At 37.6% G+C, this 15,324-nt stretch overlaps 1 protein-coding gene and 1 long non-coding RNA gene across 2 annotated transcripts in view; one reads left to right on the top strand and one right to left on the bottom strand.

Annotated features, from left to right (window-relative positions):
- LOC110465423 overlaps window positions 1-2,830 on the top strand; it is a 13,884-nt gene extending 11,054 nt beyond the window's left edge. Inside the window, exon 4 of the mRNA XM_021521222.1 lies at window positions 2,670-2,830. Within this exon, the coding sequence (XP_021376897.1) occupies window positions 2,670-2,722 (53 nt within the window). The 3' untranslated portion in view covers window positions 2,723-2,830. The remainder of the gene's footprint in view (window positions 1-2,669) is intronic.
- Window positions 2,093-14,571, bottom strand: LOC110465429. The gene is made up of 4 exons (XR_002464615.1): window positions 14,265-14,571; window positions 9,759-9,927; window positions 8,650-8,753; window positions 2,093-2,780 (listed from the first exon to the last, which is right to left on the bottom strand). It is a non-coding gene; the product is annotated as an uncharacterized LOC110465429 (long non-coding RNA).
- Between the last annotated feature and the right edge of the window lie 753 nt (window positions 14,572-15,324).

Below are 15,324 nucleotides of genomic sequence, written 5' to 3'. Positions count from 1 at the left end.
GGGAGAGTATTGGTTATGTAAGTATAAAGTGACCGGGGAGAGTATTGGTTATGTAAGTATAAAGTGACCAGGGAGAGTATTGAATATGCAAGTATAAAGTGACCAGGGAGAGTATTGGTTATATAAGTATACAGTGACCGGGGAGAGTATTGGTTATGTAAGTATAAAGTGACCGGTGAGAGTATTGGTTATGTAAGTATAAAGTGACCAGGGAGAATATTGGTTATGTAAGTATAAAGTGACCAGGGAGAGTATTGGTTATGTAAGTATAACGTGACCAGGGAGAGTATTAGTTATGTAAGTATAAAGTGACCGGGGAGAATACTGGTTATGTAAGCATAAAGTGACCGGGGAGAGTATTGGTTATGTAAGTATAAAGTGACCGGGGAGAGTATTGGTTATGTAAGTATACAGTGACCGGAGAGAGTATTGGTTCTGTAAGTATAAAGTGACCGGCGAGATTATTGGTTATGTAAGTATAAAGTAACCAGGGAGAGTATTGGTTATGTAAGTATAAAGTGACCGGGGAGATTATTGGTTATGTAAGTATACAGTGACCGGAGAGAGCATTGGTTCTGTAAGTATAAAGTGACCGGCGAGAGTATTGGTTATGTAAGAATAAAGTGACCAGGGAGAGTATTGGTTATGTAAGTATAAAGTGACCAGGGCGAGTATTGGTTATGTTAGTATAAAGTGACCGGGGAGAGTATTGGTTATGAAAGTATAAAGTGACCAGGGAGAGTATTGGTTATGTAAGTATAAAGTGACCAGGGAGAGATTGGTTATGCCATTTCAGCTACTTTCAGCGTAGCTTTATTGGAGCCCACTATGGACACCATCTTGATATCGGCTGATGCGAGACCTAAAAACCACACAGGTCAACTTAAGCCGTCTTTATCGTCCAACGTTCCAAAATCATTTTTTCATTTGTTACCCTTTTTTAAGTACTATCTCTTCCTTTCTTAAAGAAGCAGCACTGTCCGATATTGTGCTATCAAGTCCACGCAGTTGGAACACTGTCCTTGTTTATTATCTAACACCCATTCAAAGTACCAACACTGAAAGATATTCATTATAACAAATATTGAAGTGTGACTACAGCTGTTAAATGATTTCTGAAAAGAAAATCATACCTTCCGAGACTTTTATGAAAAAGTTAATCAATGAATGAAGAAATGAACATAATTATATAAATAAACATATAGAAAATAAACAAATAAAAAACAATGTTCTGAAATCCAGCGTGGAGAGACTAGGAATCGAACTCTGGATCATATTGTTATATTACCTGGTCAACTGAAGCACTGTTCCCCTCTAGCGTCAAGTATATATACCCAAACTAAAATTAAAGGGAGGTTAGTGTATGTAGGAAAAACTAAGATGGGATCTCTAGTGTTAGGTCTGCAGTGGGAGTGGATCGTAAAGGTAGCACCACTGTGCGGTGTTTACTATCATACACATTTAATGTTGTAACACCGTATGTTATAACACACATATAGGTAGAAACACTTCGATGTTAATTATATCAAATAATTAAGGTAGTACCAATTCCATTCGTTCATATTACCAGTGTATTATATTACATTCCCTAAAAATATTAATTTCATGCATTTTTACCCTTTTTTTAATGTTCTGGGGCTAATTATAGCGCTATTGAAACAATATTTCACATACTAAAGGATACAGTTATGTATAATAATCTGATATTTTTTTCATGCATTCATGTGGAGTGGCTTTTGAGGAATGACAAGTTATTGAGATAAAATCAATTTTACTACGCCATTTTGTACTTCGTCTTTAAGATTTTACAAATTTTATTTTCGAGAATAACTCATCGAATTTTGCAAATCATTCCACGGAAAAATATAAATAATGTCAGATGAAACATCAAATAATTCTCTTTCATGGTGGTCCCATTTCACTTAAGTAGCGCGATAATTGGATCCAGGAAATTGAAAGCAAAGGGAAAGAAATGCATGACATATAGAATTAATCTGGGAAAATCGTAAATACTTTGGACATGCTGCTGCAAATTGAGACCATATACAGTATTTTAGTATTTCGTGATAAAATAAAGACACATATTGCATTCTGACATTTTAGAAAAAGTCCGATTTATTAAGAAAAAAACGCTATCAAAATATTTCAAATTCCGCTTAAAAAAAACAAACAGAAAAAATCATTAGCTTTAACACCAATAAGTTTGGCAGACAAAATCAAACTTGTCACAAAAATCGAAAGTAACTTAAGGATTAGCCATTACATTACGCCGTGCAAATCATGTCATTTTACACAAAGTTATTGGGTAATTAACTGAAAACACTAATTCCACATAAAAAAAACACCTGAACAGCTAATTCTGGTTCTCACAATACACAGCAATTTCAACTATCTATCCAAAATGCTACACAACTTTCTCGCAATTCAATAATTTAAGTGACATTCAGTATTTAAATACTGATTACTTGAAACTTTGCTTTGCTCTGTATGCTGTGGTTGTCATTTGTTGATATCGGTCAAATCACTTTGATTTTCAATGCAGATTTTATTCAAACAGTGATTTCGATGGTCACACGTGATTTTGATTTTATATAGGTATTTTTGATTTGTAATGCTATGCACTCCATCTTCAATTTAGTAATACTCCCTCTATTAATTTCATTTTTCAGATGATGGTTACGTCACACTTCCAGGCGCACGTGCAGGTACTCGCGATAGCTGATTGGTGAATTGATCCCGTAGTATAGATCCTCGTCTTTGTCGTCACCGTAACTATTATGCTGCAAATAAATATAACTGGTTTTAATAAAGCGTCTTCTGATGTATGCAACATATGTGGTACTAGGTTCTATATGTAACCATTTATGCAAGCTTGTGTACATCTTTACTGCCCTTGTACTGTACATTGATAGCGACGTAGATCACCGCCTTGTAGACCCTAGCATTATATGTGGAACATTTATCGTGACGTAGACAACATCATTGTATAAGTCGTCATTTTAGTGACGTGTACACAGGTTTTACTCTACGTCTAGCAGCGAATGTTTAACATATAACAGTACAAGTAGAACTTTCAGCTAGTAGGGTAGCAAAAAACACCGTTTAGCAGTAATACACTCTGTAGCAGTTAGTAGTGCAACAATCGGCTCCGTTAAGCAGTAATACACTAATTAACAGTTAGTAGGGCAACAATCGGCTCCGTTTAGCAGTACTACACTCTGTAGCAGTTAGCAGGCTAACAATCGGCATCAGTTAGCAGTAATACACTCTGTAGCAGTTAGTAGGGCAACAATCGGCACCGTTTAGCAGTAATACACTCTGTAGCAGTTAGTAGGGCAACAATCGGCACCGTTTAGCAGAAATACACTCTGTAGCAGTTAGCAGGTCAACAATCGGCACCGTTTAGCAGTAATACACTCTGTAGCAGTTAGCAGGTCAACAATCGGCACCGTTTAGCAGTTATACACTCTGTAGCAGTTAGCAGGTCAACAATCGGCACCGTTTAGCAGTAATACACTCTGTAGCAGTTAGTAGTGCAACAATCGGCTCCGTTAAGCAGTAATACACTCTGTAGCAGTTAGCAGGGTAATAATTGGCACAGTTTAAAAAAAATCCGTTTAGCAGTAATACACTCTGTAGCAGCTAGCAGGGTAACAATCGGCATCGTTTTGCTATAATACACTCCATAGCGTTTAGTAAAAAATCCACGAAATGTCACGTACAGGTACAAGACAATTCGGACGGGATTAATAAAATGTATTACCTGTAACTGAGCGAGATTGGGTTATCTCAGTAGAGGGTTAAGATTCTGTAATATCCCAACCGAGGCGTTAGCCGAGGTTGGGATTTTGTTACAGAATCTTAAAACATTTTATTAATCCCGTTCGATTTGTCTGGTACCTGTTCGTGACATTTCGTTGAATTTTTACTAAACGCTTTTGAGTGTATTATAGCAAATCGATGCCGATTGTTACCCTGCTAGCTGCTACAGAGTGAGATAACCCGATCTTGCTCAGTTACAGGTAATTGATTTATTTTCTCGCACCTTTTAGTTCGAAAAAAACTATTCAATTTTGACAAAAACTACAAGTATCCCGCCTTGGGCCTCAAATGACAATGACCTCTTCACTACTTAAGCTACATTTGAATGCTTCCGCGTAAAAATGTAGTCCGTCCTTACATAGATTACAACGTATTTCACATTGTAGATTATATTTTATCTACAACATCAAATATCTAACCACATCAAAACTACATATAAAGACAAAACAGAACATTTATAATGCAAATTGTCAATTTCAAGCAGTTATAAGGTAGCAGTATACAGGAGAGGGTTGTGGCCATGGGTGATATGTTTGTTAAATGGCCAACCCCTGTATAATGATATGTAAAAAATATATAAAAATGAAACTGTACTAAAATTGGTATTAGCATGTTGAAGTGGACTATGTGAGCTTCACATTTGTAAAAAAAACAAAAACCTTTTTGGTTCGAGATCAAAATTTTACCCATAATCCGAAAAGGTGCCTACACATGAAAAGCTAGCTTTACAGGAGGGAATTTTTTTAACAACAGCACACGACGCAAAATTGCAAAAAATCAAGTTTGACAACTTTACTGGGACCCAGATAATTCTGCAACCAAGTCGGTAACCTTTAGTTTAAGACAGAACTTAGGAAAAAAAATACTAGTTGCGGGGGTCAAATTTTGGGTCAAAAATAGCATTATTTGGCATTTTTTGGTAATTTTTGATGTGGTAACCATGGTTTTCACACAAGTGCCATACATAGAAAAAAGAGGTTTATACACTTCTCAGTTCTTTATACGTATTGTAAATGTAACGCAGTTTACAAATATATATACATGTATACATGTGTTGTGTAGGGTAAATCCGCTGTGTTTACATTTTCTCGACATGTGCCTTGTTTTTCAGAGTCGGGCCATTTCTACTGTAGACTGCTACCTAACGCGCGGATGAATAAATAGCATTGTAAAAATTCCGCGAAAAGTCACGTAAAAGTACAAGACAGATCGGATGAGATAGAAAAATCTAGCATGGGGTATGACGTAAGATATCTCTATCTGAGGTGCGAGAAAGAACCTCTGTCTGAGGTGCGAGAAAACGTATGACAACAACAAAGATTAAGTACGATGTCTGCAATGATGACGTCAGAAGATAAAGGCGTATCTATTTCGATCAAAATTAAGACTATCAGACTGGAGATTTTCCTGATCCTACTAGGGTAAGAAATAAGAGCATAACGAGTTGTTTTAGCATTGATTAAGTTAGCAGCAAGAAGTGGAGTAGACAATACGTCATCCTATGTTCCAGGTTACAACGAAAATAGGAGAAACTGGTTTGTTTCACCTGTCATCGTCAAGCGGAGACAAAACTAGCCCATTTACATACATGCCGTGGTCAAATACATTCCAATTTAAAACGTTTACCAGAATAAGACGGATTTAATCACATTTGACTTTTAATCCGTGAAATGCACTGGAGATAGAGATATAATCAAGAGAAGAACAGTGAACCAGTCTTTCCTTTGTAGGTAACTAACTATACATGCAGAAAACTATAAGGGTAAACATAGCGTGAATTGCGATTAAAAACGTGATAATTCAGATGAATTATATACTAATTTGGTAGAAGCTTAAACTTTTTTTTTCTTTTAAAACATCTAAAACCCAATTCCGTGGATTTTGTTTTAAAGACTTGCGATTTTTTAAAGAACTGTACTCCATTTGTCAACGAGTGGAGCAAAAAAGGAGGACACTGTTCTACGTTTCATGACAGAAGTGATTAAAGTTTTCTTATCATCATACCAATCATATCAAAAAGTTGGAAACAGAAGATTCTTGACCTGTATTATGAAACCGGGTAACCATTGACATTCGAACTGTATGAAAGTTTTGCGTTTCTCTTATAAGTACAGCCTCTGTCGGACCAGATTTATCCATATGGGGAAAAGCTGAGATGAGCTCAAGCTCGGTAGCGTCTCCTGAAAGCCGCGGTCACATCTTACGGTCACGCACGTATACGTAGTTGACCGTAGTTCATGTGAAACGTAGTATCACTACGGTCAACTAGGTTGAAATAGGTTCAACATTGGCAGAAGAGGAAACATAAAGAAAGTAGGGTGAACTACGTGTACGTACGGCCAACTACGTTGAACTACGAGCAAAATGGCTAGCGTTAAGGGCATGTCACGCACTACCGGTTAGTCCGAATTATTCTGACGTTTTATCGACTTTTTAGGTTACCTGACCATAGGTCATGGTAACCTATTGTGATGGCCTTTTGTCCGTCGTCGTCCGTCGTGCGTTAACTTTTCCTTGTGAACACGATTACTTCAGTAAATGTTAACCGAGTTTGATGAAACTTTGTATGCAGCCATATATCAATAAGATCCCCGGATGAGTTGGAAAATCGGAATTATTCGACAGTAACTTACAGAGTTATTGCCCTTTGTAATAATATTATTACACTATTTTGTATTGGACCTTGTGTTCACGATAACTTGAGTAAATATCAACCACGTTTGATGAAACTCTGTATGTAGCCTTATATCAATAAGATCTCGGATGAGTTCGAAACTGTGAATTATTTGACAGTAACTTACAGAGTTATTGCCTTTTGTAATAACATTATTATTGGACCTTGTAAACACGATAACTTGAATAAATGTTGACGGAGTTCAATGAAACTTTGGTCGGTAATTATTTGACGGTAACATGCAGAGTTATTGCCCTTTGTCATTATATTATTATTTGTCCCTGTGATGTTGATTGACATTACACAAGAATAGATGTAAATTCATGTGGTACACCTTTTTTTTTCATTCATGACGCATTTTTGCTACTAACAAGGTGCTATTTAATTTTGTGCCTTATTTAATAAATCATTGATTTACGCTTTTACTTGTTTCTTTTAACCAAGAACAAAAGACATACAGTTACCAAGTTTGTTCAAAACAGACCCCTCGGGTCAAAATTGGAGTCATACCCATTTATTTCAGTTATCGTGTTCACAGGGTCCAACAATAATATAATTACCAAGGGGAATAACTATGTAAGTTATGGTCAAATTGGTTCGGTATTCAAACTCATCCAAGATCTCATTGATGCAAAGCTGCATACAAAGTTTCATCAAAATCGGTTCATATTTACTGAAGTTATTGTGTTCACAAGGAAAAATTAATGGACGATGCAGCAAGGTCACTCGGACCGACGAAAAGTATGAATTTTCCCCTGGATGACAGCCCTAGTTTGAATCGGATGTCAGGTGACCGTTAAGGCCCATGTGCGTCTTGTTTTTATATCGGTCTGTCGTCGATTAACGTCAGAACTCCGGTCATCTATAATATGCGGGAAATAAGCGACCCGCGCCTGGGTCGCTTTTCAAACTGATATTTTAGAAACAAATCGTCACTTTCACAAACATGTCGCACATGGATCGGAAGATCTATTCGTTAATCGACGACAGACCAATATGAGCAAAAGTCGATAAAATGTCAGAATAATTCGGACTAACTACCGATTTACCTTGCCGGGACTAAACCGGAGCAAAAAATTAACAACAGCGAGAAAATCGTTCAGAGCTCCGGCGAGAAAGCATGTGAAAGCATTAAAATTGACCGTAGCAATATCGATGAGCCGCCGAAGTTTTACCGAGGCGCCGCCGTTCTACCGATATCCACCGTTGACCGGATCTATAGCGGAGTGATACTGTTGTGCTGCCGATATTACGGTAGTACATCGTAAGTACATCGGCGGCGCATCAGTACTACTTCGGTGGTATTCGGTAGTACTATACGGTATCACATCGGTACCAGTACGGTACACATTGAGGCCACCGGAGAGCCGCCGATCCATTACGGGGCGCTATTGGTGCTCTACCGACATTAACGAAGCCATACCGTGGTACTGCCGATGTACTGCCGTTGTAGTCCCGTTACTCGCTACGGCAGCGCAACAGTGGACATTTTTGAGCATGTTCAATAATTTCTCCGGCCGTAGCTAAATTTCCCCCGATGTTCCGACGATGTCCTGACGATGTACTACCGTTCTTAGCGATGTGATACCGTTGCGCTGCCGTACTAGAACCGATCCTCGAAAATCGCCAAATTTGTGCTCCGGTATAGCTCCGGCAAACAATATTCATCAGTTTAATATTAAACATTAGAATATGTGGAAATTGAGATACTGTCTCCCTACATTGGATCTTCAACTAGGGATGCGCTTCCTACTTCCGTTTATCAATACACTCCTATGACCTTAACTAGGATCGAACCACGTTAAACTACGGTCAAGTAGGGTCAATTACGGTCAACTAGGGTCAACTACGTTCAAACTACGGTCACGGTAGGGTTTTGGCATCCAAACTCACCGTAGAGATATTTTGAACATGTTGAAAATGTTTGGGCTAACCACGGCTAAATCATGAGTTTCTGAAAGTTCAAACTACGTGTGTATAACTACGTCTAACTACGTTTAATACGTTTCAATATAAGGACGCCTACGGTCTACTACAGTCAAATATATATAGCTACGGTCATCCCCCCATTACGGTCAACTACATATACGTGTATGACCGTAAGATGTGATCGCGACTTTTTTTAATTCGAGTGTACTATGATAAGGCCCTACCTGTAGCTATAGGCTAATTTATTAACACTGAGCAGCCGGGATATCAGCGTTGACTGAGTCACAGTTGACACCAGCTGGGGTATCTGCAGTCACCTCACAAATACCTGTAACAAGGTGTAAAGTAAAATCTTACCGCTCTGTTGAAACGCAGTGCAACGCTTTTGGAAATATTTCAATGTCATAGAAAATACTGTATAAATAATTGATTAAAAACCTTTAAAAGTAATTGTTTATAAAATTAAAGTTATATATCTTGTATGCCTATGAATATTAGATAAAACAACTTTTTCCCGTGAAAGATATTCGATGTTATCATTATCATTGTTTACTTCTGAGCTGAATGAAAATCCGTTCTATAAAAATTCATATGACGTGAAAAATGCTGACGTCAAAAATAGGACTATTGCATTAAAAAATGATCCGTTTACATTACCATTACATAGCCTCTATTTATATCTAAATATACCTAGCAAAGCAAAATGTTGTAATGTAAATATAACACCAAACTTAAAAAAAAAATCCAAATTATTCGGGTTTTCCCATCATAATGTTAGAGAGATATGGCATCAATCATATATAAATCACACTTATAATTTTGACGGAAATCACCGACAGGTTTTCCGATTGAAGTCAATGTGACGTTGTGTCTGAGTTTTCTGATAACATTGTTCTATTGGCGACACGCACAGTATTTGTACAAAAGAACATTTAATTTTACCAGTGAAATATCGGGAAATGTTAAAAAAACGAGTGTTCTTTGTCACTGCAATCAGGATTGTTAAAATTATTTTTTTGACTAGTGAAAAATAACACTTTCAACATGAGGAAATGCCGAATACAAAATCAAGTACATGTGTATTTACTTATAAGAAGTTTGAAAGGTGCGTGCTCAACACTGTCCTCGGTCGTGACGCACTAATGCACTCCCACTGTTTGTTACATTCGTTTTCATTTTTTTTAACAATATAACGAGTTTATTTTCAAAGGCTTCCCAATGAATATCATATGTTGTACTCTTGGGTCAAAAACTTACAAAAAGGTATTCTGTCACAATCATTATCAATATTACTCTGTTTGACACTGCGGCATAAACAAGCATACGTGATTACCTGGATGACCCTCAGGTGTTGTAAGGGTGACCGAGGAAGGGTCAGTACGCCAGACACTTGCAAGAGTACAGTTAATGAAACCAAGCTCGTCACCGTTTTTCATACCATCCATGTCCGAATCGGCATTACACAGATCTGCCGTCCAGGTATAATTAGCAGCCGCAAAAGCCTTAAAGAAAATTATATACAAATTGGATGCATTACCGTATTGTTGCAATATGTGAAAAAGTGATTTAATTTACAATTGACAAGAACTAAACATGACCTATATTTATAGAAAATATCAGCTGACAAGGAACTTTAGAAAAAAAAGCATTACTGAGGTCTTCAGAAAGTTATAAAGAACGATGTATATATAAAGTTAACGTCTGCTTTATTTTATTACATTAATTTCACCTGTAGAGATATGTTTTTATGAGCATTAATATTTGTCAACCATACCAGTCAACATGTACAGGGCGCTGCATGCCTGTGTGTGATGCAGGTATACAATCTGACTAAAACAGATTTGTAATTGACTGGATTGTCGAGTATCGGAGTGGAATTAAAGATCTGGTTCTAATCAGATTGGCAGGTATATTGTACATTCTATAAATAAGCCTTTTACAAATTACCATGGTTACATAGACTGTAGACCTAGTAGTGTCACCCCCTAGTTACATAGACTGTAGACCTAATATTAGGTCTAAGTCTATGTAACTAGGGGATGACAATATTAGGTATACATTCTATGTAACCAGGGGATGACAATATGAGGTCTACAGTCTTTGTAAACAAGGGATGGCAATATTAGGTCTACAGTCTCCTAATATTGTCATCCCCTGCTTACATAGACTGTAGACCTAATACTGTCATCCACTGGTTACATAGACTGTAGATCTTACATTGTCATCCCCTGGTTACATAGACTGTAGACCTAATATTGTCATCCTCTGGTTACATAGACCGTAGACCTTATATTGTCATCCCCTGCTTACATAGACTGTAGACCTAACATTGTCATCCTCTGGTTACATAAACTGTAGACCTAATACTGTCATCCACTGGTTACATAGACTGTAGACCAAATATTGTCATCCTCTGGTTACTTAGACTGTAGACCTAACGTGGTCATTCCCTGATTCCATAAACTGTTGACCTAACATTGCCATTCTCTGGTTACATAGACTGTAGACCTAATATTGTCATCCTCTGGTTACATAGACTGAAGACCTAATATTGTCATCCCCTGGTTACATAAACTGTAGACATAACATTATCATCCCCTGGTTACATAGATTGTAGACCTAATATTGTCATTCTCTGGTTACATAGACTGTAGACCTAATATTGTCATCCCCTGGTTACATAAACTGTAGACATAACATTGTCATCCCCTGGTTACATAGATTGTAGACCTAATATTGTCATTCTCTGGTTACATAGACTGTAGACCTAACATTATCAACTCCTGGTTACATAGACTGTAGAACTAATATTGTCATCCTCTGGTTACATAGACTGTAGACCTAATATTGTCATCCCCTGGTTACATAGACTGTAGACTTAATGTTGTCATCCTCTGGTTACATAGACCGTAGACCTAATATTGTCATCCTCTTGTTACATAAACTGTAGACCTAACATTGTCATCCCCTGGTTACATAGATTGTAGACCTAATATTGTCATCCCCTGGTTACTTAGATTGTAGACCTAATATTGTCATCCTCTGGTTACATAAACTGTAGACATAACATTGTCATCTCCTGGTTACATAGACTGTAGACCTAATATTGTCATCCTCTGGTTACATAAACTGTAGACATAACATTGTCATCTCCTGGTTACATAGACTGTAGACCTAATATTGTCATCCTCTGGTTACATAAACTGTAGACATAACATTGTCATCTCCTGGTTACATAGACTGTAGACCTAACATTGTCATCCCCTGCTTACATAGACGGAAGACCTTATATTGTCATCCCCTGGTTACATAGATTGTAGACCTAATATTGTCATCCCCTGCTTACATAAACTGTAGGCCTAATATTGTCATCCCCTGGTTACATAAACTTTAAACCTAACATTGTCATCCCCTGGTTACATAGACTGTAGACCTAGTAGTGTCACCCTCTAGTTACATAGACTGTAGCCCTAATATTGACATTCCCTGGTTACATAGCCTATATACTTAATATTGTCATCCCCTGGTTACATAAACTTTAAACCTAACATTGTCATCCCCTGGTTACATAGACTGTAGAACTAATACTGTCATCCCCTGGTTACATAGGATGTAGACCTACTATTGTCATCCGCTGGTAACATAGACCGTAGACCTTAAATTGTCATCCCCTGGTTACATAGACTTTAGACCTAATATTGTCATCCCCTGCTTACATAGACCGTAGACCTAATATTGTCATCCCCTAGGTACATAAACTGTAGACCTAATATTGTCACACCCTGGTTACATAGACTGTAGACCTTAAATTGTCATCCCCTGCTTACATAGACTGTAGACCTAATATTGTCATCCTCTGGTTACATAAACTGTGGACATAACATTGTCATCTCCTGGTTACATAGACTGAAGACCTAACATTGTCATCCCCTGCTTACATAGAGGTAAGACCTTATATTGTCATCCCCTGGTTACATAAATTGTAGACCTAATATTGTCATCCCCTGCTTACATAGACCGTAGACCTAATATTGTCATCCTCTTGTTACATAGACTGTAGACCTAACATTGTCATCCCCTGCTTACATAGCCTATATACTTAATATTGTCATCCCCTGGTTACATAAACTGTAGACATAACATTGTCATCCCCTGGTTACATAGACTGTAGACCTAGTAGTGTCACCCTCTAGTTACATAGACTGTAGACCTAATATTGACATTCCCTGGTTACATAGCCTATATACTTAATATTGTCATCCCCTGGTTACATAGACCGTAGACATAATATTGTCACCCCCTAGTTGCAGAGACTGTAGACCTAATACAGTCATCCCCTGGTTACATAGACTGTAGACCTAATAGTGTCATCCCCTGGTTACATAGACTGTAGAACTAATACTGTCATCCCCTGGTTACATAGGATGTAGACCTACTATTGTCATCCGCTGGTAACATAGACCGTAGACCTTAAATTGTCATCCCCTGGTTACATAGACTTTAGACCTAATATTGTCATCCCCTGCTTACATAGACCGTAGACCTAATATTGTCATCCCCTAGGTACATAAACTGTAGACCTAATATTGTCACACCCTGGTTACATAGACTGTAGACCTTAAATTGTCATCCCCTGCTTACATAGACTGTAGACCTAATATTGTCATCCCCTGGTTACATAGACCGTAGAACTAATACTGTCATCCCCTGGTTACATAGGATGTAGACCTTCTATTGTCATCCCCTGGTTACATAGACTGTAGAACTAATACTGTCATCCCCTGGTTACATAGGATGTAGACCTACTATTGTCATCCCCTGGTAACATAGACCGTAGACCTTAAATTGTCTTCCCCTTCTTACATAGACTGTAGACCTAATATTGCCATCCCCTGCTTACCTAGACCGTAGACCTAATATTGTCATCCCCTAGGTACATAAACTTTAGACCTAATATTGTCATCCCCTGGTTACCTAGACCGTAGACCTAATATTGTCATCCCATAGGTACATAAACTTTAGACCTAATATTGTCATCCCCTGGTTACATAGACTGTAGACCTTAAATTGTCATCCCCTGGTTACATAGACTGTAGACCTAACATTGTCATCCTCTGGTTACATGGACTGTAGACCTAACAATGTCATCCTCTGGTTACATAGACTGTAGACCTAATATTGTCATCCCCTGGTTACATAAACTGTAGACCTAACATTGTCATCCTCTGGTTACATAGACTTTAGACCTAACGTGGTCATTCCCTGGTTACTAAGACTGTAGACCTAACATTGTCATCCTCTGGTTACATAGACTGTAGACCTAACAATGTCATCCTCTGGTTACATAGACTGTAGAACTAATACTGTCAACCACTGGTTACATAGACTGTAGATCTTAATGTTGTCATCCCCTGGTTACATAAACTGTAGACCTAACATTGTCATCCTCTGGTTACATAGACTGTAGACCTAATATTGTCATCCCCTGCTTACATAGACTGTAGACCTACCATTGTCATCCTCTGGTTACTTAGACTGTAGACCTAACGTGGTCATCCTCTGGTTACTTAGACTGTAGACCTAACATTGTCATCCCCTGGTTACTTAGACTGTAGACCTAACATTGTCATCCCTTGGTTACATAGACTGTAGACCTACCATTGTCATCCCCTGGTTACATAGATTGTATACCTAACATTGTCATCCCCTACAGTAGTTACATAATATAAAGGATACAGATATACAATGTAGATTAATCGCTATTTTCGATATAGTTGTCCGTAAAGTTGGTGGTATTTTTTCATTTCAATACCGCAATATTGCTGTAAGCGTACACTACCTCTCCAAATAGGTTTCGTTGAAATGGATTTCCTGTGTATCCTGCAGTAACGTGTCCGACCGCCTGCCAATTTGTTAAATTGGAGCAGGATGTATATTTAACATTTTCTCCATTTGGAATCAGATCGATGTAACTTTCGTAGGCAGAAACATAAAATACACACGGTATCAGTAGTAAAGTGCTGTACAGGGACATCCTGATGATCTGGTTTGTTAGATCGTCTTTTGTCTTACGCCGGGTTAGAATAGTCGTCTCGTGCACAACACACCTATATTTTTGTCATTAAGAAACAGAATTTATTACGGACAGACGTCATCATTGTTTTATATTATCAAAATGTCATCCCACCTGTCTTGTTCCTCCTCACCCCATGGGAGGGTAAACGTTTATGGTTGTCGGTAAGACTTGGGCTCATAACGAGCTGAAGAACAAACACAGGACGGTACATTGACGTGGACATTCGCTATTATACACGTCACTACAGTGATGTTGTACATCTCATCAATTATCTTAAACAACAAAACGTTTGTATACGGAATTACCTTTTTTTATCTATTTTCCGGCTGTTGTACATACTATTGTTTTTGAATAACATCCAAATTGCTTACAGCCCATCAGAAAAGGTTAAAAAAGTAACCTGTAGTTACAACTGCAACCAAGTTAATAAAACAAAAATTACACTGAGAAAAGAAAATATGACTGAATAGACAAGATATTGCATAATTGCAATTACACTGGGACAATTGTGATTAAATAGACCAATATAACACAATGACAATTACACTGAGACAAGTGCGATTAAATAGACCAATATAACACAATGACAATAACACTGAGACAATTGTGATTGAATAGACCAATATAACATCATGACAATTACACTGAGACAATTGTGATTAAATAGACCAATATAACACAAGGACAATAACACTGAGACAAGTGTGATTAAATTGACCTAGATGTAACACAATGACAATTACACTGAAACAATTGTGATTAAATAGACTGAGATATTACACAATTACAATTACACTGAGAGAAGTGTGATTAAATAGACCTC

The sequence above is a fragment of the Mizuhopecten yessoensis genome, unplaced genomic scaffold (assembly GCF_002113885.1).
Source record: "Mizuhopecten yessoensis strain PY_sf001 unplaced genomic scaffold, ASM211388v2 scaffold1581, whole genome shotgun sequence".
In the NCBI taxonomy this organism is placed as follows: domain Eukaryota; kingdom Metazoa; phylum Mollusca; class Bivalvia; order Pectinida; family Pectinidae; genus Mizuhopecten; species Mizuhopecten yessoensis.
Note: the sequence above shows the minus strand (reverse complement) of the source record. Positions and strands in the feature narration are given on the sequence as shown.